Source organism: Nipponia nippon, unplaced genomic scaffold (assembly GCF_047370975.1).
Source record: "Nipponia nippon isolate SJK-2023a ecotype South Korea unplaced genomic scaffold, ASM4737097v1 scaffold_8, whole genome shotgun sequence".
In the NCBI taxonomy this organism is placed as follows: Eukaryota; Metazoa; Chordata; class Aves; order Pelecaniformes; family Threskiornithidae; genus Nipponia; species Nipponia nippon.
This window is the reverse complement of record NW_028262402.1, coordinates 20,693,967-20,717,709: the sequence shown is the minus strand read 5'-3', so window position 1 is coordinate 20,717,709 and position 23,743 is coordinate 20,693,967. Positions and strand designations below refer to the sequence as shown.

Below are 23,743 nucleotides of genomic sequence, written 5' to 3'. Positions count from 1 at the left end.
GAGACAGTAAATGCTTACCCTAGAAGTCAATGCCACAGTAGTGATTTGAGCTCTGGTCTCTTATGTGTGAGACATGTCCCTTGACCTGATGTTTTATAAAGGCGATGCATTCACTTCGCTGTACCATCTAGCTTCATGAAAGAGAAAATGAGATGATGGTGAACTTGGCACTGCCACAGCTAGTCTGCTTCCAGTTGCTGAAGACTAGATGGCCCAGAGGGTTGCTTAATGGTATACTGAGCCATTCCCTTCAAAGATGATAATTTGCAAGACACATTTCTGCAGCCGTGACCACAGTCACTGCTGAGTGACTAGCTCATTACTTAACTTCTCCACCAGTGAGAGCTGTTGATCTAGGACTGGCTCCTTCAGCTAGTGTACCTTAGTCATCCTGTCCCTGCCCCTTCCCCCTGCCCCCCAAGTTAGTTGAGTCTGGGCAGGAATTGCCCTAAAGGAATAATCTGTTCTCTGTTCTGCAGTATGTCAGACTAGAGGACTGTGGTTTGACCTCCTCTGACTTTGGGGTGATTCCTTTTTTGCCTCTTTCTAGATACACAAAGTTATTCCCAAAAGTTATTCCACCTTGAGCCAGACTGCATTCTTTCCTCAGTTCCAGATTACCTCTTTTTCCAAAGCTTTTTTCATTAAAGAGAACTATTTTGATCAGAATATTGACGTACAGAAGAGGGGGCAGGAATAGAAGGCAGAGAAATAAGCATTCAGCCAATATATCAGGGAGAAATACCTGTTTTATATGTGCCTTGATGGTATCTGTACCAGGATTCTGCCTCAAAGCCCTTTCAAATATTATCTGTGTTCCCTCTGTCTTTCAGCAGAAAACCCTCCAAAACCTTGTTAGCCTTTTCGTCATCATCACCGGCGCACAGCCCCTATGTCGCATCCCGGGACCTCCCACTGCCATTGCACCCCTCGAAGGAGGAGGAAGAGGAGGAAGAGCTCCTGCCTCCCCTGCTGCTCCCTGATGTCATTGATGTGCTGGAGAAAGTAGACAAGAAGTACAAAAAGAAGAAGAAGAAGCAGCAGCAGAAGCAAAGACTGCGACAGTTTAATGACCTCTGGGTTCGCCTTGAAGAAAGGTAGCTAATAGCTGGGGAGGGAGGAGGGTTTGTCACGCAAACTGGTCTTTAACTTAGACTGCTTAATCTGGTACACCAAACTTCTTCGGGGGGAGATAGTTGCTGAGGGCAGATCTGACCTTCTCCCTCACCCTGATTCTTGCTGAAACATTTACTCAAGGCTGCTTGTGCTTTTAGTGACAAAATAGCTTCTTCCGTATGGTTAAGTTTGTGGAAAATTAGGCATAATACGAGTGGAAGCCTTGTCTAGACCATTTTGCATTTGGGCTTGAGGGATTGTGAGCATATGATAGTCCTCTTTATCACAGAAGGCTGGGTTCAGTGGTAGATGGTACAGAGCAAAGCCTTGGAACTTTATCCAAGAGCTGCTGCATATGCGGAAACTGTCATATCTGGCATATGTGGTCCTTGCATTTGAACAATATTTATGCAGTATTTCCAGTTTCTGTATTCTTCCGGTCTTAAAAAGCCCAGGAGAGACCCATGCCATGAGACCCATGGCATTACTGGAGATCCAGAAAGAGGGATGACAACCTAATGGATGATGGAATTAATCATAGAATCATAGAATATCCGGAGCTGGAAGGGACCCACAAGGATCATCAAGTCCAACTCCTGAATATAAATAATTAAATAATAAATAATATAAAATATGGAGTGTGTTGTGGGGCAAAGGTTCACCCATACCCCCTAGTTTTCACCCAGAAGAGCTTACTCACCTACAACAACTACAGCAGCCTGCAAAAAAAGCCAACTTGTCCCTCACTAGCTATACTTAGGCCTGTGGCTGAATGTGTACCTTAATGGTTCCCTGCTGTCAGATAATGCACAGACCTGAGTCTGCTCTCTTTTGTACTTTGCGTCTCTATTTGTATCTCTGACATACTCAGGTTGAAAGCATTTTATTTTTGTGATACTGTAAATAACCAGACAGGTCAGAATGGTGGAGAAAGTCCAGCAGTTCTTGAAATAAAGCCTCGACATTCTTTTTTTTTTTTTTCCCCTCTGAAGAGTGTTTCTTCCCGCTCCGCAAGGTACTGAGTGTATCAGGGTTCTCCTATGCCTCTCCTATCACAGCTGTACCACTGCTTTGAGTGCCAGCTGTACCACTGCTTTGAGTAATACATTGCTCAGGCTGGCAGCAGCTGTTGCTCTGTTCCAAGCATTCAGCCATTGCCAAACTTTTTAGATCAGACTCCTTTTCCTCTTTTCTAGAGTAGTTTTGTGCTCTCTCTTTGCTCCTCCTTCCAACCTAAGTGTGAGTAGTTTGGAAGGAGACAAATGCACATGGAAGTTTGCATGCCCACTGACAGACCTACATACAGTCCAAGATTCACCAGTACAACAAATCCTTATATTGATCACATTTGATTTTGTATTTTAGTGTATCATTTACCTTCTATTATTGTAGTTGATACCAGCTGATTGTGAATGACTTTTAGGAGCTTCCATTGACGATCTGTTTAGTAGAAACACTAATGAATGATTTGGAGTCTTTATGATCTCAAGCTCCCATCCTGCCTGCACACTGACATGTTCAGTGTTTCACACGCGGTTGTTCCCATGAAGCTCAGGGAAATCAGTGGGCACCCTGATGTGAGATACACATGCACTTGCAGCATCAGTGCCTTCAGAAGAAGAGGGAAGATGGGAGGATGTGACTAAATTGGAGGTACATTAGGGCAACACACTGGATTGCAAGTACTGCAAGACAGTAGTGAGCTAAAAGCAAAGCTAATGGTGGCAGCTTAGGAAGCTACTGCAGAAATATGGGAGCAGCAAATGTCTCCTTTCCTTTCATCTTTTGTAATATTTCCTTTCTTCCCATGCTAATTAAGTCATCCTTTGTGCTAGAAACTTACCCAGGTGCTAGGTGACAAATTCTTTTTAGGGTTGAGACCTTAGTAGCAGAGAGCTTGAACATCTGGAAACGGAGCTGTTGCATGACAGTACTGGGAAAGACAAGTGATGCTCATTGCTGCCTGGGAGATGGCTCTGCCTTTACTGCAGAGGAAAAGCCGCGAGTGTCAGAGAGGCAGCTGTCATTCACATACAGCCCCCACCCGTGCTCTGGGTCTAGTCTTCGTGAAGCAGGGAGGATCACCACCCTCTCTGCCCAGACACTTGCCTGTGCAAGCAGTCCGTGCCACTGCGGGCTGCCGGGGCCGGCGTGGGCTGAGCTGACAGCCCCACCTCGTGGCACAGCCGTGATGTGTCCCCACGGAAATCCAGCCCCTCTGGGCTCAAGCTCAAGTTTGCAGAGCACATCTCTCTGGGAGTCTCAGTCCTTGCTATAAGCATTCCCCGGGGTGCCCAGGCACAGGTAAAGCTGTCAGGTTTCCTGTGTGCGGGCCCTTCACAGCTTTCCTCCTGTGAGCCTGGAAATGTGAAAGGTGCAGCTCAAGTGATTTAATACAGTCGTGTAGTGGGCTTGGCAGAATTGCTTTGCTTCATGCTCCTGTATGCATCAGCTGTCAGCTGTATTTCTGTGATGTGCTGCAAGGTAGCTTCTCTACAATTACTGTTCAGACTGCCTATGGGGGCCTTTGGGTATGGAAGGGTAAGAGTTTTTTAAAAGGATACTAATTGCCTTCAATTTCCCAAAGCATTTTAGCTTAATGCAGCTGGCCAAAATAAGGCGAGAATGGTGCACAGCAGGTGGGGAGTGGGTGCAGGAGAAATTACTCTGCTTTTGTATTTGGCAGGTAGACTTGCGTTTAATTTTCTCCAAATTTGTCTTCTGGTTCCACACAGCACCATGAGGCCCTAGGGTGTATGTCAGCCTTACAGCTGTGGGGTCAAGCATGGCTTTCAATCCGTAGCTGACAAGAACAATACCTGTGTAGTATCTGACCCTCCTGAGTCGACCTGCCGTGCTGTGGGAGCTCCCCCAATTCAGCACAGTTGGTTTTAGCAGCCTGGAGCATACAAATTTCTCTCCTCCATCACATGTTGCCATAATGGAAGTTCAGCATCATGTAGGCTCTGACTCAGTTCTTGTTCATCACCACCTCAGAGTCCTCACTGCCACTGGGAGATACTCTGGGATGTGGTGATCTTTTCCCAGTGACTCTAGGGTGTGTTTCTGGAAGGGGTTCTTCCTCTCCTTAAAGCACATCATGTAAGCCCTTTGTAATTCCTGACCTGTTGAAGCAAACATGCAGTATAGGAACAAGTTTGGTCCGCGCTAAGATGCACATACAGAAGCATGGCTGGGGAAGGTGGATTCAGCTGAAAGCGGGTGCCTCACTCCTGCTGTGCACAGCAAGTGTCGCTGCAGTGACACTCCTCTGCAACAAAGCTTGTTTTGTTCATCTTACCTATTTTCTGCTTAGCTGAAAGGGTGGCTGGAGGGCACTAGGAATACAATTGTCTTACCCACCTGACTGACTGTGTGGGAGCAATGGGCAGGCTGTCTGGGTAGACCTGAGTGCAGGACAGGTGTTTTGGTGCTGTCTCCACCCTCCCCAATCTCTTCCCTGTTCCCCCTCAAGACTGCTTTGCGGTTCAGCTGGGCAGCGCCCTCATCCATGTGGGGTGGCATGGGAGCTGCCCACACCTGTGAGGAAGGGACAAGGCAGTACTCTGCCATTTGGAGACACAGTCCTTTGGTGAGCATGGAACCAGTATGAGAGACCATTCCCAGGAGCCCAGAAGACTGACAGTGAGGTACAGAGACTGACCACCTCCTGCTCTGTGGGCATCAGGCAGCGCTGGGCTGGGTCTGGACTGATGTTCTTCTCTTGCCTTGCAGTGCTACCGACCCTCCTCCCAGGATCCGCATCATTAATGGCTACATCACGGTTGAACCCCAGCCCCGGGGCCACAGATGGTCTAGTCATGCTCGCGCAGATACCAGCAGCGCTCACCAGCTTTCCTGTTCTTTCTTCCTCTCGCTACTGATTTTGACTTTGCATAACATAAGGCTGCACTGAAACACAGAGGGAGCCAAGCTGCAGGGCTCTTGCCTTAGAAAGCAAAAAAGAAACTGATGGGAAAAAACAAAAATAGAAGACTGAGTGGGACACCTGTTCTTTGGGGTGTTCTTAAACTGCCTCCTTTTCCTGAATCTTGATCATTAACACTATTAACTTGTTTGACCTGCCCAATACAGGAGAAGATATTTTAATGAAAGTGTTATTTATCCTTCTCTTGCAGAAGAATGATTTCATGTTATCCCATAATGCTTTGGGGAAATTATAATGTCGCTATAACATAGCTGTTGTTTAGCTGTATGAGCCCAACTAAATTACATTTTTTTCACCTTCAGTGCCTTGTAAGAAGATTTACACACTGCTAACTTGTTTATTAGAACAGAATATTTTGGTCATATGAGCACAACTGGGAAAGAGAGGTTTGTATTTTATGTCTGTACTGGTAATGCTTTTCATTCTTGCTTGTTAGGGCTCCAGATTACATATAAAAGTTCATGACAACACCTTCTACAATAGAATAAAACAGTAAAGCTTGTGAACAGAATTTTCTGCCATCTGTTTGGGGCTATTGTAAGATGGGTACACCTGAACCTCCCAAGGTCTGCTCAGGTACTGCCCTGCTCTGGGCCACAGAGCATCAGGAAAGCAAGCATTCTGATCATGTGCCTGGAAGGCTTCACTATCCCTCTGTCCCTCCCAAGCAGCTCAGGCAGCTTTTGTTGCCTTGCAATTGAGATTCAGTCAGGCTTGTGATGAGTAGCAGGCTTGATTCAGAAATCGCTGTGAAGGTGCAGGTACTTCTTTCTTCAGTGCAGGGGCTGAAATCTCCTGTTGTCTCCTGAGCTAGGTGCCTCCATGTCCTCTAAGTACTATAACAAAGCATTCTTTGTTATATTTGAACTTCCTGGTCTCCCTTTTCCATTCTCTTTCCTTTGTACTTACTAATTAGCCAGTGCACTTTGCTATTCCCCTCCCTGCTTAAATTGTTTTCATAAATAATCTCTCCAATGTTCTCTGTGAACAGATCTGTTTTGAGATGATTGGGACTCTTGCCATGGGTTCCTCGTGGTCAAGAGTTCTCTTTCTGTGTTGGCAGGCTGATATTTGCAAAGTTGTTAGCAGAAATTAAAAACCTACCCACTTCAAAATGTACTGGTTTGATAATTCCACACACACCCTGTATTAAATTGTAATGTTGAAGAATATGGGTTATAACCATCACTGATGTTCAGCAGTGTATTGTGAGTTCTTGTGAATATTTGTTGCTTGAATAAGCTTTGCTAGTGGACTACTGTGTTATGACATATATGCTTTTTAAATATTATAAAACTTCACATTTAGGTATATAGCTAGGAAGAAAAGGCAGACAAACATCCTCCTTGGGAAAAGGGCTTGCTCATAAATCTCTGTTTCCTGAGATAGTCAGCACTTGCACTTTATTTCTACTTGCTGATGAAATGGACCAGGTGTTAGTCACCATTTATTTTGAACTTCGTTGACATTCCAATGGCTATCTCGTGCAATTTCACAGCTTTTCCTTTCTACTGCTGGTCACTTTTAATGCATTGAAGCTTTATTTTCTGATATGACATTTGGTTAGCAACTGGGATTTCTTGCAAAGCATTGCAGGAGGCATGACTTCACTCAATGTGCTTTCATACACAGTAACATGCTCTTATCTGACACAGCTTTTCTGCGAACTACGAATGCCCCTTAGTGAGCTGGGGAGCCAGTGCTGGTTTACTTTCAAATCCTTTCAAGATTAGGATGGGAAAAATAAAATTACTGAAAGAAAAAAAAAAATCTTGTTCTTCAGATAGGGGCTAAAAATGTACACATTCTTCCTAAGCAATAATTATAATGATGTGAGAGGGGATGCATAAACAGTGCAGATTACCTCACTCTACCCTCTGACACGCTTAAGGAAGGACCTTGCATGGTTTTATTATTTTAAACGTGCAGTAGCCTAAAACAACACAGAGTAATGCAAATAACCTTGCTCTGATTCACTTTCCTTTCACTTTCAAACTTTGGAAAGAGGGTGTTTTTTCTGTTTTTAACCATTCATATAGCACAATTATACTTCTAAAACAGATTAGAAGGGAAAAGTGCAGAGGTTACAGAAAGCAGATAAATAAATAGAAATTAAGATATCTAAGCATTTTGTTTTTTTTTTCCTCTGTGCTCCTTTTGTACGCTCTGCAACAAGGCTTCAGGGGAAAATATGGTGCTCTTCAACTGGTGAAAAAAGAGCCAGGCACCAAAAGAGCAGAGCCCTCCCCTCAAACATCAGGGTAGTCTTCTGGCTGGTCTGTTCTCTTCCCAGTGGAGTTGAAGCTGCAATTACTCCATAAGTAATATAACAAGGTAGTATAGTTCAGTGGGTTGTACGGCCCCTTTTGATCAGCTATTTAAAACACTGTGACCTAGTCAGCATGTAGAAATCAGGCTGAAATCTCTTACTTAGATAACCAGTGAATGTGCTTTAGAAGATGTGTTTCTCCAGTGGCTTGTTGTCTAGAAAATGTGGACAAAACATGTCATTTACCCTTTATCACAAAAAAATAAAATGTAAGCCATGAAAATTAATAAAAGAAAAGGTGATCTTGTTATATCCGTGGTGAAACTGATTACCATTTTCTACCCTTCTACTCTCTTTCATCCAGACTACCAACAATGACTACACATGAGGTTTATTGAGGTCTGGTCTGATCCTGAAATTATTTTACCTTTCAAGATCACAGTCCTCCTATGGTGCAGGTTTGTCCATATCGAGAAAACAGTATGTATCAGTAACGGCTAGAAAAAATCTCTGACACCCTATATTAACACTCCTGCCTGCAAGCAGGCCGCAGCTAGACTGAATGGGTTAAATGGAATAAAATTAGAAGCACACAGTATTGCTGGGTGTTTCCTGTGGTTCAGGATAGAAACAGCCATCCAGCATTTATACTCTGAAGACTGCTCTGAAGATACCTATGGTCTAGGCAGAGAATTAAGGCTCCTGCCTTTGGTCCCCTGAATCTTTCTGAGGTGTGTGTCTTTCCATATGAATATTTCCAGCAGTGTTCAGCTATACCTTATCCAAGAGCTAGGTTTTCCAGTGCTTAAGCAACCAGCTATTTCCTGTTGGTATCCAGGGAACTGGGCATCAAACAGTTCAGAAAACCTCCACCCTGCAAACACTTGGTTTGACCATGGCTAAATTACCTCTGGTTATACAACTCGTATCTCAAGTCACTTAATCCTTCAGGTCACAAAACCATGGAGAGTTTATTCCCTCCTACACTGCAAAAAGTGAAAGCTTTGGATTTTAAAATGTCATTTCTATGTGTCTTGGTATCATTTGTCTGTAGATGCATAAATAATTGAATAGCCAGGATGACAAACGCTTTGCTGTCACAGCTCTCTCTGATGCTTGTCACAAATGACGACAGGTGTTTTGTGCATTATCTCTTTTGTTTATTTTAACACCCTCCCTTCAAGTCACTATAAGTTTCTGCAGCTGAAGACAAGAAACAGTATTTTGCCTTTGCTCTCTGACAAATGTTACTGTTTGTGTGTTGTCTCAGTTCTCCTTACTCCTCCTCTCTGCTCCCCCACCCTGGCTCTGAATTAGTTTGTGCAATTTTAGGCAGTACCAGCAGAAGGTAAGGGGACCTCGTTTCTATACGTAGACACCCAGTGTGGGAACTGCCTCTGAGGTCCACACAAAAAAAGGAGTAGAGCTAATGCCTTTTTGCTGTCAGGTAGCTCTGGGGTTAAAATATTGGGTAAGAAAGACTTGTTTTCAGCTCTCTATTTGCTGGAGGGGATTTGAAGCCACAGCTCCTTCAGGTGCAGTCTAGCACCCACTAGAGAAGTTAACTGGGGGGGAGATAGTTCCTCCCTGTTTTGGGTGCATGGAATATATAAATGTTTCTTACACAATGGGTGAGCATGACTTAAGAGCTTAAGAGCTGATTACCAGCATCTGCCGGGGATAGCTGTGCTCAGCCACTGGAAGGCTGCCTTCCTGCAGCCTTTTCTGTACCAGGTATTTGGTAGTCATTGGATTCAACATGTAAACGTTCCTGGGACATGTTTGAGGGTATCAAGTGGTAGCAGTGTATCTCAAAAGATGCACACAACACTGATGATCAGCCCTCTGAATGATTCAAACCTTGCATACTCGCAGTACTTATCATTCAGGGTTAATGCATATGACAATGTATACTGCGAATATCAACCCTGTCCAAGATGGTTTTGTGTACTGTGTGTCTTCTCAGTACGGCACAGTGGGCCAGCTTGAGGCTGGTCTGATTAATTGCTGGTGGAGCCAGAGTCCTTGAGGACTGAGAGCTCGTGCTCCCTTTCTGGAGTTGTCTGTTTAAACAGAATAAAAGTACTCCACTCACCTGAATTCACAGCATTGTTTATTTATTGATTATTGTGGATGCAGTTGCCCATTATCTGCTTGGGAGGTAAAGCTGTAATGCTGGAATTGTTTTGTGTGTTGAGACTCAGATTTTCCTCAATCAGTTGTGTTGAGAATTCTGAAAACGTCACTTGTGGTTAGCCCAAGAACTCAATAGCTAGAAAGGAAATTAGGCAAATAAAGCAGTTTACAGAAGAGCTGACAACCTCTGTCTCAACAGTTTAGCACTTAGACAGCAGGAATGGAAACTGATAATCCAGGAAATGTTTAGGTGAACAAACATATAATAATTTGCCCAGGAAGCTAGGTGTCAATGATAAACTACAGTACAGAGATTGGTTTACAGCCTGAAAAATGACAAAAATACCCTGTCCAAAATTTCAGTGGTGGCTGCTAATAACAAGATGAATATTCTTCAAATACCCAGTTCTTTACTGAGTTTGTTATCTGTTTAGTCTCAGTGACATTCTCTGGTAATGTGTTCAAGATCTGACTTGGAATTTCCTACACCTGAATTCCCTTAAAACTCAAATTTGTTTTGAAATTTCTTTATGCTTGCAATTTGTGGACTGCAATTCTTGATGCGTTAGTTCTGTTTTTTTAATTGTGAGTGTGCTGTAGAACCAGAGGTGTTTAAAGCCAGTCTGTTCTTTATGTAGAAAAACATAATGCATTAGAGGTCTCTGTAGCACCTCGGTCTTGACGCACATATCCTGCCAGACCTCTCTGGGGAATCTATTACTTCATGACCTCTTGGATCCAAAAGAATTAGGGTTCAATCCAGACTGACTGGTGGACTAGCAAATTAAGAATGAAGGAAGTTTCAGTGAATTTTATATCCTCTGATATGATGAGGCCAGCCTTCAAATTGGGAGATCAAGAGGTGAGTTAGAGTTTAGGCTGGAAATGCACGAACACATGTTAAGCAGTATTATAAGTGGACACCACGTCTAGCAGCTCCAGAGCCTGAGGATTTCTCCTGCCTGGCAGCTGGAGCCTGGTCCAGGGACCCAGGGGTCTCTGTCCCAGGCTGAGGGACGCAGCTGCTGCTTTCTCATTTGCAGGTTCAACCAGTAGTGAAACTGAGCACATATCCTAGAGACAGAGAGACAGGCACACACACACAGACAGAGGACACTGACACAGCACATCACACGCACTGCCACAGACAAGGTGTTGCCTTCAACAGCAGCTGCATACAGGACTTACATAACACATAAGCACAGCCAGTCAAGTCCTCTCCTCCTCTTCAGCTGGTAAAGATGGAAGTTCGCTACTGAAAGCGGGTGCACTCTCCCCCCAAGTTGTGGCTTATACTGGCATGGCCCACCCCTCTGTCCATCCAACACCCCCACCCAGATTCTGAACCCTTTTACGGACTTCACAGGTCTCCTACTCACCATCTCATCCAGCTACCAGATCCAGAACTCACACACTCATCTCACAGGTACCCCCCACTCACTAGTTCCCCCCGTTACCAGCACAGACCCTCTGCCTACTTGGTACCTCTGCCCACACCCAGCACCTCCTACTTCCTGGCTGGTACAGCTTGAGGTTTGCTGGTGAAGTACACCCCACCCCTGCACACAGCAGGTTTGCAGAAGATACAGACCCTTTTCCGCCTCACAGCAACTGGTGCCAGGCACATGTGCCTGTGACTTGAGGTCCCACTCCAGGCACTGGAGCTGAGCTCCTCACCTGCTTCATTCTCCCCAGTCCCTCCCAGTTACTGGTTTTCCAGACACACACTGTTCCCATCCCAGTGGCTGGTGGCCAAGACCCCCACCTGCTAAGAAAGGATTTAATAAGAAGTTAGGACCAACTGCAGTGATCAGGCACAGGGTGTGGTCAGACAAGCATACTGACCAGCAATGTTTTACATGAGGCTGGCCCCTCTTACACCACTTTCTGTCTATTCCCCCGCTTTCTTCCTCCCCAATCCACTTCCACTAAACATTCCTTTCTAAATTTTGCATAGTCCCTCAGATCCCACTTGAATATCTCAAGTCCTCACATTCCTCTTCTTTCCCCTTTCTTATCAGTTACAAAGTCCAGGTGGCCATCTCCAAAGCTGTGCCTGGGAGTTTCTCTCAAATGTCCATCCGTTAGTAACTAGAGACTTTTAATCCTTGGCATCATCTCTTTTACCTGTTGTCTACCAGGTTTGTGTCTTTATGTATTCTTGCATAACACTTCCCCTTTTACTTATCTCATTTGCACTGAAAAGGTCCTTGATCAGATAATCTTAATGAAGTAGAGGCTCTTACCTTCCACACACATACCTTTAAAATACCTACTGCAGAGGACATTCTCTAAACAGAATGACAGAAAGACAAGTGATTTTTTTTGTTGGCAACTTGTATTTGTGTCACAGCAAGAGCACAGTCCAGGGCACAAAATGTATCAAACTCACATTTTAAAGCTTCCTTTGCTGAAACCAAGTCCATGCTGCCAAAACCAAGAAACAAAACTGTATCCCTGTCTCTGGAAATGCAGCATGGAAGGACAAACTGCAGGTGATGCTGTAAAGATAGCTAGCACAACACTTGAAGCTATTAGCTTGTCTGGCCTGATGCAGCTGTAGCCACCAGCACCTTGCACTGAGCCAAATGAGCTGCATCAAGGTGGTGTGAAACAGGAAGCTAATGACGGCATCTCAGGTTGCCTATTTGTAGCTTACTCATAGCTTGTGAACCATCTATGGCTTGCTGGGAGTGTGACTGCTAGCTGGCTCCCAGAACAGATAGAGGGATAAGTCTCTCCAGGGACAGGGAGTGAGTTCTGATCCTGTCAAAAAAGCTGAGGGATTTTCCCCAGCACCTCCAACAGCTATGGCTTGCCACACAAGCAATTGCTGTTCCGGTCTGCAGGCACCACATGAGCAGTGTATCAGATGTGCCTGCTGGAGGCAGGTATCTATGTATCTTGGACTTTGGGACCTGTTAGTCTCAGGCCATACCAACACATTTTGTTGTCTGGGAAAACACCAGCTGAGCACATCCTGCCTTCTCCCTCCCCAGCAATTTTCTCTTGGAAACAAATGGCAAGGTAAAGACCATGTTATTCTCCTAATTGTGTACAGAGCTGTGATGTAAAACTAGTGAATATAGTGTTCGGCCTGACCAGATTGTTGAGGTTCAGCAGACAAGCACTGTCAGTATAATGTGCTGCTGAGAGAACAGATTCTAATCTAGTATTGAGGCCTGGATAAAAGTTTTGGGGTCCCAAACTCTGCAAGTCTTAGTACTTGGTCCCCTGACAGGGCAAGGGAAAGATTCTCACCAGCTTAGACAACTGGTCATTCTGGAGCACCAGGGGAAAGCTGGACCCATACAGTAAAAGAAATAACCAGCCCTTTCAGCCACATCTTGATTGTGATCTGGCCAGTGCTAACCCTCTTCAGAAGGTCCTAGGGCCTTGCTGTCATACTGTGGAAGAAAGATAATCATTAGAGAAACTGGGTCACAGATGACAAGGGAGGAAAGGGGGAGAGAATGGGCTGACTGGTATGTCACCATATGGGGTAAAGGCTCCTGTGGTAGCAGGAGGGTCTGAGTTGTGCTGACCTGTGCATGCCAGCATCAGCTGACTTTGGAATGACCTCCTCTGCAACACAGCCTACTCCCATTCCCCGTCATCCTAAAGAGCGTGTCTGGAGCATGTACATCATCCCCTACGATCCCTTCATTCCCTGCTTGAAGCTCTGAGCACACTCTATGCAGGCTCTCCTTTCTTATATTCCTCCTCCTTAATCAAGCCATCCATCCATTCCTATTCAGTAATAGCCTTGTTCTGCAGGGCAGTAATTCTCCTCCTCTCTGGCAGGCCCAGCATATTTCTGGCTTCCTGGGCTGTGGCCATCACCATAGACTGATATTGGAGAAAGACACTCTGCATGCCTCCACATAGATTTTCTAGGATTTGCGGATTAAATGATGGTGGGACCTTTGGTATTCATTTTAGCTAGTCCAACATAGCACTACTCATGTGGATTAAGAAACTTGTTTGTCTAAAACACATCACTTTTGAGATGAGACTGTTCCTTTAACCTGCTTTCCCAAGGCTCCTGATTGTTTATTAATAAGTCTAAGTAGGATACCAATAGAACTGACCACTAACAGCATTCAGGCATTGAGAAAAAGTCAGCAAATACATAATGTGTGCCTTTTGTGGTAATGCCTGATCTTTATGGGATACTTCATCTTGACCTAAGGTAAGAAAACCTAGTTTTCACAGAAACTCTTTTATAGTCATTGATTATGAGCGATTCTGACGTTTAGCCATTCAGGACGATGCCGGACTATGCAGTGTCCCTCAGCTAACACTAGATGTTGCCCATGTGCCTTAGAGGCTGATATTTGTCATGCAAAAGGCAGCAAAGCTTGCTTGAGGGCTTTAGCAGCTAACCTGGGTAAAAGCTATGGGCAACTTATTCCAGAATTATTTCAGTCAGCAGTACAAATATATCTGCCTTACTTTATCTAGCAGTTATTTCCCCTTATTCCTCTCACTGCTTTTCAGGCCTGGCTAGTCCCATCTCAATGATGATTTGGAAGGAAATTCTTCACTGTCTTCTTAAAATATTCACTCTGGTTTTTGTTACCTCTGTGGGAAGCACTGCTACCCAGGGTGGAAATATGAGGACTTCAGATTAATATGCCGAAGTTGTTACTAAGCCTCCAAAATATCCTCAGCATTTTCTGTACCATACAGAGCATGTTCATGCTATGTCGGTTGTTGTGTTTGTCCTGTTGTTGTCTGTGGGACAAGAAAATGTATATGCTTAAAGCACTGAAATGGGAAGTTGGAGTACTTTGTTCAGATCCTTGCTCAGGCACAGGTCTTTAACTGGTTTAGATGAGTAGTTTTGCTCTATTTGTGCCTTGCTGTCCCTTTTCTTAAGAAGGGACCAAGGGGTGCTTCCTTCCCACATGGGGGTGTTACTTTCTTAAATATCTATATAATTGCTTAAATAGGAGTGATAAAATCATGTGGGAGAAAAGTACACTTAGGGACTAAAACTATTAGAGGCATCATCTGCATTAAGGACGAGAAGTCTATCTCAGAATATTCAGCTCTCCTATCATGTATTTGGGGGAATTAATGGCCAGTGTACAGTCTTGGCAGCCAGTTCCCCTGAATCCTGGCCAGACCACTGCTCTTCCACTTGTGAGGGATACCTTGAAGTGAAGTCTTATCCATCCTAGGAGACCCTAGGCTATTCCCTCTTCTCCCCCTGTAAGAGCAAGCCACTTCCACTCCCAGCCCTACTTTCTTTGTTGAAGAAAAATAACTTTCTTCCTGATGTGCTGACAAAACTGTCAGCTGTGTGTCTTTGATTTTACTACTCTTCTTCTTGGGTTTTATATCTGGGGTTTGAATCAGCTATTCACCCAGTAGAATCATATGCTGCATCTTGATTCTGTATGTCATGCAGCGTTTCAAATACAGACTGTCTGGGTGATAAATCTACTCACTGTCAGAAATGCTCAAGGCCTGAACAGCTGACAATTAACAGGCAAAACATATCTATACAGTGCATGTCCTCCTGTCCAATGTCCAAACTTCTTGACTGCTGTGCCTTCTCCATGTCCTTTGAATTTCAAAGCTCTGGGGCCCAGAGAGGTTCTGCCTTCCAGATGTGGGGTTAAACATTTACCTCCATCTCAAAGTAAAAGGCAAGGCTGAAGTATTTGGTCACACAAATGCCATCTTCAGCAGACTTCTAACAGGCCCACATTAGCTACAGTGAAGCCTCTCAAGAGGAAAGAAAGCAGGTAAAGCTTTTTTCAGTTTTCAGAAACCTGAAAATATGGCTGCTCTTGAAAAAGAGCCTCCACAAGTAATTTTATGGAGTCAGGTTTTGTTGGATTAATGCATTAATTTAATTCTCATGGTAAACACTGATATTCTGTCACAGGCAAGGGGTCTCCACAAGCAGGTTCCTAGATCTGTGTTTAGCCCTAAGTCCTCATAGCTCCGCAGTGCCTCATCTGCTACGAGTAGCCAGGCCTGGCTGTAACTGAGGGAGCGAGGAGCCAGGCCCTGCCCAGAGCCCCTCTGTTCTCCCGAGTCTCTGTGCTTAACAGCCATGGGTAGATTCAGCTCTGCTCCCTCCGGCGGTACCCAACATTTACTTCTTCACCAGCCCTCACACGCAGCCGCTCACTTCAGACGTCCGCGGCGGACGCCTCAGCCCAGCTCCACCGTGCTCGCAGTTTCCGGGCGCTGCCGCTATCCCGGGCCGCCATCGGCCGCCCCCGCGCCATTCAGGCGCCAGCACCCGCTGCGCCGCTGGGGTGGGGGGTGGGGCGTGCCTGCAGGGCGGGGCTTGTTGCCGGGCAGCCCGAGACGCGCGCCTCTGATTGGTTGCAGGCGGCAGGTGCGTGATGACGAGTCGGGATTGTGGTTTACCGTTGCCGTAGAATACCAGATCTTCCGCGAGGGCTGACGGGAAGCGCTGGGCGCCGTTGCCTGGCAAGGAGCGGAGTCGGTTGGGCCCGGGGCGCCTGTCCCCGCAGGACGGCCGCGAAGTGGCCTGGGGAACCCCTCCCAGGACACCCCACCCACCCGCAACGCGGTCTCCGGGCCCGGCCTCTGCGCAAAGGAGATAGCCGGTGTTCCCGTCGTGAGAGACCCACACTGATATCCTCAAGGGAGTGCTGCCGGAAACTGTAGGCTTCCTTCTCCTGTGCGTGTAACTGGAACGGTCAGCATCGCCTTGCCTAGAGGCAAGTGGGACACCCACATCCTGGTTACAGATACGGTCAAGGTGATCAGGGTGATTACCCTGGTGCTTTCATCTGTTGTGCTTGACATACGTAGGCAGCTAGGCTCTCCACCCCCAGCTCCCTCTGCCCCAGTTTTTGCGTGTTCCAGTTTTCTCTAACTTTCAAGCAGTACCTGCTGACCATATTTTGATTCATCTTGCCCACAGAAAGAGGTCCTAAACAAGGTAAAATCAATGACATATTAATCAAGGGTCTGTGACTTTCCAGGCATCTGTCCCAGGTCATTCTGTTTCTTCTGGATGGGGCTGTGAGGGACTTCTCTGTAGTCAGAAGAGACAGGATTGGAAAATCTACAATCGTAGACTTCATCTGCTCATAGGGAGAAGAAAGAAGTTTTGACATTTAACTGCTGCAAAATTAAACAGCAAAAGTGTTTGAACTATTGTTGTGGATTAGCCCTGGTAGGCAGCTGAGCCACACAGCCACTTGCTCAGTCCCCTGCAGCAGGATGGGGGAGAGAGTTGGAAGGGTAAAAGTGAGAAAACTTGTGAGCTGAGATAAAGACAGTTTAATAGGGAAAGCAAAAGCTGTGTGTGCAAGAAAAGTGAAATAAGGAATTCATTCACTACTTCCCATCGGCAGGCAGATATTCAGCCAGGAACAGGAAAGCAGGGCTTCGTCACATAAGGTGGTTACTTGGGAAGAAAAACACCATAACTCAAAATGCCCCCGCCTTTTTCCTTCTTTCCCCCGGCTTTTATTGCCGAGTGTGATGCTATACGGTATGGGATATCCCTTTGGTCAGGTGTGATCAGCTGTCCCAGCTATGTCCCCTCCCAACCTCTTATGCACTCCCAACCCGCTTACTGGTGGAGCAGCATGAGAAACAGAGAAGGCCTTGACATTGTGCAAGTACTGTTCAGCAATACCTAAAACATGTCTATATTATCAAAACCATTTTCAGCACAAATCCAAAACACAGCACCATACAAGTTACCATGAAGAAAATCAACTCTATCCAGCCAAAACCAGTACAACTATGGAGGAAGATAGTTTCTAGGCAGTTAAAGTTGTACAGATTAGATTTGAAGTTACCAAAACTTCATTATTTTTTCTTTGATACATAATGTATGTTTGATTTGTAGGTAATGATTTCTAAGAAGCTCTCACTGCCCTCCTTCTCCCCTTTGCGTCATCCATGAGTGAGAACAGCAGGAGTGACAAATATTCAAATGAGGATCTACTTAGTACTGTCAATAATGCCAGCAAGCCAAGGGAAAGGCTGGTTTGTATGGCTCCCAAACACACAGCAACAAACCCAAGTGCTTTGAGGTTTGTGCATAACACAACTACAAGACAGAATAAGGAAAAGACAGCAAACTGTAAGTGTGAAACCCTTGGTATGTTAAAGGCTTTAATATGGTTTAAAAGGTCTACAGTGGGACCTGCTGCATTTATAGTCTAAAAGTTTAGGACAAATGTTGCCAGAGTGATTCTTTTAAAATGGATGGTGACACACTGGACTACTGAGGAATATTCCCTGCTGAGGTTTGAGTGAGGATGACCTTGTGCTGCCTACTGGGAGCTTCTATCTGGTCACTAACAAAGGTCAGTAGAACTAATAATTGTTGGTATGTATAATATTCAGCAACATGCTGATGTCTTCTTTAGTATTTCTTAAGAGAATGTCTTTAATGAATTTATAAGACAAATGTGTGTTAGCTAAGGAATTTTTTATTTTAAAGGAGTTTCCAATTGGACCCAGCATGCTCAGTGAAAGAAGTGTTTGTATTTCAATTTAAATGGTTTCTCATCTTGTCTGCCACAAAAGAATATTCTTTGCAGGATACTAAGAGCTTATTTTTCATATGTGCATATGCTCAATGATAACGTATGACACATACTACACTTAAATTGCAGTGTATTACTAACGTATTTAATGACTGAAATGTTGCTACCCAATGTCAAGATTCATAATAGTTTATATGAATTGGAAACTCTACATTTCTGTTTCATATAGGCAAAAACACCATTGTGTCTGATAAAGGGACAGTGGACCAATAACCTTTACATCACAACATAAATATTTGCTGGTTGTACTAAGAAATAGTTGCAAACAAGAAGCTGTTGCCCTTTATGCACTAGGCAGTAGAGGGGGAGGTGACACTCTTCTGTGCATAGTGCCTTATACAGGTGTTTATAAGTACAATGTTCAGAACCGGAAATCTCGATTCCTGAATCAGTACTTTCTGGAGGTTTAGGAGATCAGGTTTGCACAATAATTGAGCATGTTATTTTTATTCTGAAAGTGATTATGACTAATTAAATATGTCTCAAGTCTGCCATATTATAGACCTCTACCACGGTCTGTTTCTTGTTACTGACACATTAAGCTGTTTTGTCTGTGTTGACATGTTGAGAAGTGGCTAGAGCAGCCTGCTCAGAGATTTGCAGCACCTGGCTGCGAATAGGGTAATGAAGGGAAAACACCATCAGAGGGCTGTGTAAGAAGTAGAAAGTACAGTGAACAGACTGTTCTGCTCTTGGTAGCCCTATGTGGTGCAGAAACCTGTAAGACTTCTGCAACTAATCTCAAAAGCTGCTCTTATGGTAAGGACATCGAATACATAGAAGCATAGGGCAGACCTAGGTTTTTATACTCACACAACTGCCAACAGTTCTTGGCTTCGGCACTTTTTTTCTGAACTAGATGTTGTTTCTGTGTACTTAGTAACCTCATAGATTTCTCTTCCATAAACTTGTTCGACCTCCCCTGGAACCCATGTAAACTTAGCATCTGCAATATGTTTTGGCAAACGTTTCCACAGATCTACTTCTTCTGTGAAGAACCATATCCTCTCATTCATTTTTAACCAGGTTCTTGCTAGCTACATATGTCCTTGGAAACAGCTGAACTGTTTTCAAATGAAAATTTCCACAAGCAATTTCACCTTAGGCAAAGAGACAATGTAGGATGTGCTCTGACAGCAGCATACAGTATTAGCTTTGGAAACATTACTGCACTTGCTAGTACAGTCTAATAGAGTGGCATTAGAAATTCAAATATAGTAGGTCAGAGGTTAGTAAAGGTTAACTGTCAAAGTGTTTGCCCTAACTCTTATTTTTCATTCTCAGCTTGGATCTGTGCTGCTGCTAGTGTCTGACTTTTAAATCACTTTCACAGCAGGACTCATACATTGCTACCCCAGCTTAGATATCTCCAAGGGAAAGTTTTTGTCAAACACCAGTAATGGTAAAGTTACAAGTTAACTGAACCCAAAAGTTTATAATGAAATTGTTAAATGGTATCAATTCCAGTTACTTTTGTTTCCTCCATTTATAATGTTTCCTTGGTTATACATTTTAGTAAACAAATATTCATCTTCTGTTACTAATATGAATTAATCAAAACGTGTATATCATTCCTGTGGCTTGAACCAGTTTTCTGTTTCATGTGTTTCTCTGCAAGTTTAAGTATTTTGCTTTATTTTTAATGTGCAACTGCTAAGAACAAATAGGGTAAGACCTCCAGCACCTCCTGAACAACCTCATTCTGCTTTAAAGCCAAATGTTTGTAAACAGTCTTCTGATTTCTCTGCTCATGCATTTGAAGATGCAGAAGATGTAATTAAAGCTAATATTTCCTGATCCTCTGAAAATTATCCAAATTACATGTGAAAGCGAAAAACTTGTCTTTCTTTATATGACTGATCCAGTCCCTAAATTGTCAATTCAATACATTAATCTGAAGTGAGGTATTCTTCAAAACATATGTTCAGTTTATACATCCCAACTTGTGTTTCTCTCTTGTGGTTCTTAATTGTAAGCACTACTATCCATCCTGTAGCTAACTGCCTTGCTAAAAAAGGCATAAATCTTTATGTACATTTTACTGCTTAATTAGTTCCTTCATATGTTATTTTAGTTCTTTAAAGTTAGGTAATATTTGAAAATGCTATTTATTGGGAAAGTTAGGGTTTTTTAATACAAATAGTATCATATGAAGTGAAAGCCAAAACTGCAGTCTTCATAGATAATACAACACAAAGCTTGTTATTATTTGAGGAAATGCATAGCTCTTTTAACACTTAAGCAACACAGGACCCCATAAAATTGTACTTTAATTAACCTGGCCACAAACTATTGGTCTGCACATCCCCAGATGTATGGTGCATATAAGTTACAGCCCTGCTGAAGACCTAGATGTGTTTGAACAGTGTATGGCAAATCCAGAGAAGCAAATGGAAAGTATACATAGTCCTTCAATTCAGTTAACTTCTGCCTAAAAAACTGATGGATGCGAGATGAGGAGAAATGTTAATTTGTAAGTCTAAAGGCATAAAGATTAAGGGAAGCCTGGAAACAAAGGAAGTAGGTAAAAACAGAGAGGAGAAAGTCACGCCTGTCTATATTATCCTCATAGCAGCAGATACATTCAAAGTCTTTTTTCCTTTCGTCCATTAAGCTGTAGTGCTAAACGTTTCAAGCACTGAACTTTTTGTATGATATGGAGGATTCTTCTCTCCAGAAAATTTTAGAGGTGGGCTAATTTTTTTAAAAATATAATTAGTGAGTTACCTTTCAGCTGTTGGTGGGGTCTCTGTGATATTGTGCTTTCAGAGCTTTTCTTTGGTATGTGCTTCCCCTTTTTGTCCAATGTCAGGTGAAAAATGCTTCTTTCTCTCCTCTCTACTTTACATGACTACTAAAAGAAAATTAACCACACAATCTGTCGTCAGGTTTGTGATCTGGGAGGTCAGTGCTTCAGTCAACAAACATTGTTCAGGGGTAAACCTGGCATCTATGCTAAAAAGGAGAAATTCTGGACACTAAAGTCATCATCATTTGCACTAATATGCAGACAGCGGCTCAACTCTGTAGAGTGTCTACAAACACCTGAGAACATTATTGTTATTCTGTCACCCAGATTGCCACATCTGGCAGGTCTAGGCTTATTCTAGTGATATCCACAGAGACTACACCCTAAGTTCCTCTCTCATGTTGTCCCTAGGAGATTTACAATTTCTGTGGTGGCCTAGTGGATTGGAAAGCCTGCTTGAAATCTTGAAATATATTAGACTTATTTGATATTTTTGCTTTTTTCAAATTAATAATATGTATGTAATTTTTGTATGCAGCTTATGTAACTTCTATTGCATCCACTTTAATGAGTGGTATTGTATTGGGTTTACATGTCTTCAGGGGTTGATAGCAGGGGGAAGATGCAGGGGAACCTCTGTGAGAAGAGGCCAGGGCTGCCCTGTGCTAGACACCAGTGGTCCCAGCTGGCTCCAATGGACCCACTTCAGGGCACAGCTTAGTCCCTCAGCCAAGATGGTCATTCCTTGGGGAAAGCGTAATTAAGAAAAGTAAAAAATGCCACAAAGGCAGAGGAGGAAAAGAAAAAAAAATGTGAGAAACATCAGTGTGAACAGCAAGGTCGGGATAGGAGGAGGGGGAGGAGGCGCTCAAGGCGCCCAAGAAGAGATTCCCCTGAAGCCCGTGGAGGACCATGGTGGAGCAAATATCCACACTGCAGCCCATGGAGGACCCCACACTGCAGCAGGTGGATGTGCCCTGAAGGAAGCTACAGCCCATGGAGAGCCCGTGGCAGAGCAGGTGTATCCTGAAGAATTGCAGCCTGTGGAGAGGATCTGGCACTGGAGCAGTCTGTTCCTGGAGGACTGTACCCCATGGAGAGAACCCACACTGAAGCAATTCTTGAAGAACTGTATCCCGTGGGAGGGACCCCATGCTGGAGAAGGGGAAAAGTGTGAGGTGGAAGGAGTGACAGAGAGGAGCTGTTACAGACTGACCACAACCCCCATTCCCCATCCTCCTGTGCTGCTCATGGAGGGAGGAGGTAGAGAGGTTGGGTACAAAGATGTGAAGGGGAGAAGGGGGAGGAGCTGGGAACGAAGGAGTGAAGTTGAGCCTGCGGAAAGGGTAGTGGGTTGCTTTAATTTTTTGTCTTTGTTTCTCAATACTCAAATTATTTTAACTGGCAATAAATTAAATTAATTTTCACCACATCAAGTCTGTTTTGCCGTGGGTGGTAACTGGTAAGCAATCTACCTGTCTTTGTCTGAACTCACAAGCTTCTTCACCCTATTCTAAAAAATACATATTTCTAAAAGTGTAGCTTCTTCTTCATAAATTGCATTTATTGACTGGCAGCCCTTGTAACCAGCACTGCTTAACATTCAAAATATATGACACCAAATCAGTGACAGGGGACTTTGTCATATTGAAAAAGGTTACACATGGAGCCTGGAGGAACTTGGAGGTTCCCAGCTCAGACAGCTGGAGGAGGTAATTGGTTGTCACTGTCTCCAACGTTTCTGTTTTTTCTGTTAGGGTTTTGATATCGCAGTTCCTTAAGTGGACTATTGCTTTTAGGTCACAATCCATCTATTGGAATCCAGAGAGCTTGCAAAAGAAATTGTTAGAAGTGCTCATGAAGCTGCTCAGGCTGAATTCAGATTCACTCCTGATGATTACGTGTGTGGAAGAGAGATTACAGGCATAAAAGGAGGCTGAACATGGTGGAAGTGGCTCCTGATCAGATACAGCTTTCCAGTATCTTCTCTCTGCCTGAGATTTTCTATTGCCAGTGCTTCTGAAGCCTGGAACCAACCTAAATGAAGTGTAGTCAGTGGAAAATCAATGACTGAACATGAGGCTGGTGCCTAAATTAAGTAGTCCTAGCACTTGAATATCTTGGGGGTTCTACTTTCTCCCTTGCTTCCTGCCTTTCTTCATTTGTACCTCTAGTCACAGAGTGCAAAATAAATTATGTTAATTTTCATGTAATTTAGTTTTGTTTTCTTTTACATCAGATTATTTATCGTTCTCAAAATCCTCCTGGGGATTTCTCTCTTAGACACTGTTGTAATCCTCCATGTGAGGGCAGTGTCATAGTTTTGCCATTGGTTTCTGTATCCTGTAATTTATTTAATTAATTGCATAATAATCCTATAATATCCTATATATTCCAGCATTGCTGAAATCCTGAATCTTTCTATCATTCAGTTTTTAACAATGCCAGGATTGTGTGTTATGTCTGTTCTTGCCTATACAAGTTGTCTAACATGCTCTCAGTCTTATACTACCACTATAAATAGTAGTAACTAGGTTAATGTAATATTTTTAATAAAAAATATTTTGAAAGTCATCTAAAGCTCAGAAGGGATAGGTCATTTGGCATCTATTTAGTAGAATGATGATGCTATGTCTTCTGGACTGGGACTGGGAGGATATCACAGAAGAATAAAAACAACTTTCCTTCAGTTTTATTCTGTATCCATGAATGTTTAGTGCTGGAGATAATATCCAAAGGGCTCTTTCACCTTAGTGAAGTATTAGGTTGCTTATATGCTTACCATTTACATCTGGATGATGACTAATAGGAGAACCAGGGAACTTTTTATGCCCTAGTGGAAAATTCAGACTCTGGGAAGTTTGGAAGACCTTTGCCTGCCTACACTTTTTCTTCAAAAGCACATGTAGCAGTCTAGTTCTGGAGGTCCTTTATGCACATGTTACACATTAAAACTGCCATCA

At 43.7% G+C, this 23,743-nt stretch overlaps 1 protein-coding gene across 4 annotated transcripts in view; it reads left to right on the top strand.

The window, feature by feature from the left end:
* TRABD2A (TraB domain containing 2A) overlaps window positions 1-17,925 on the top strand; it is a 91,233-nt gene extending 73,308 nt beyond the window's left edge. For 2 of the 4 annotated variants that reach the window (XM_087741942.1, XM_087741940.1), the window contains 2 exons: window positions 834-1,097; window positions 4,852-7,592. In XM_087741942.1, the coding sequence (XP_087598068.1) occupies window positions 834-1,097; window positions 4,852-5,032 (445 nt within the window). In that variant the 3' untranslated portion in view covers window positions 5,033-7,592. Of the gene's footprint in view, window positions 1-833; window positions 1,098-4,851; window positions 7,593-17,325 lie in introns of those variants that run through there. The other 2 variants (XM_087741944.1, XM_087741941.1) reach the window with 2 other exon arrangements.
* Window positions 17,926-23,743: the final 5,818 nt, after the last annotated feature.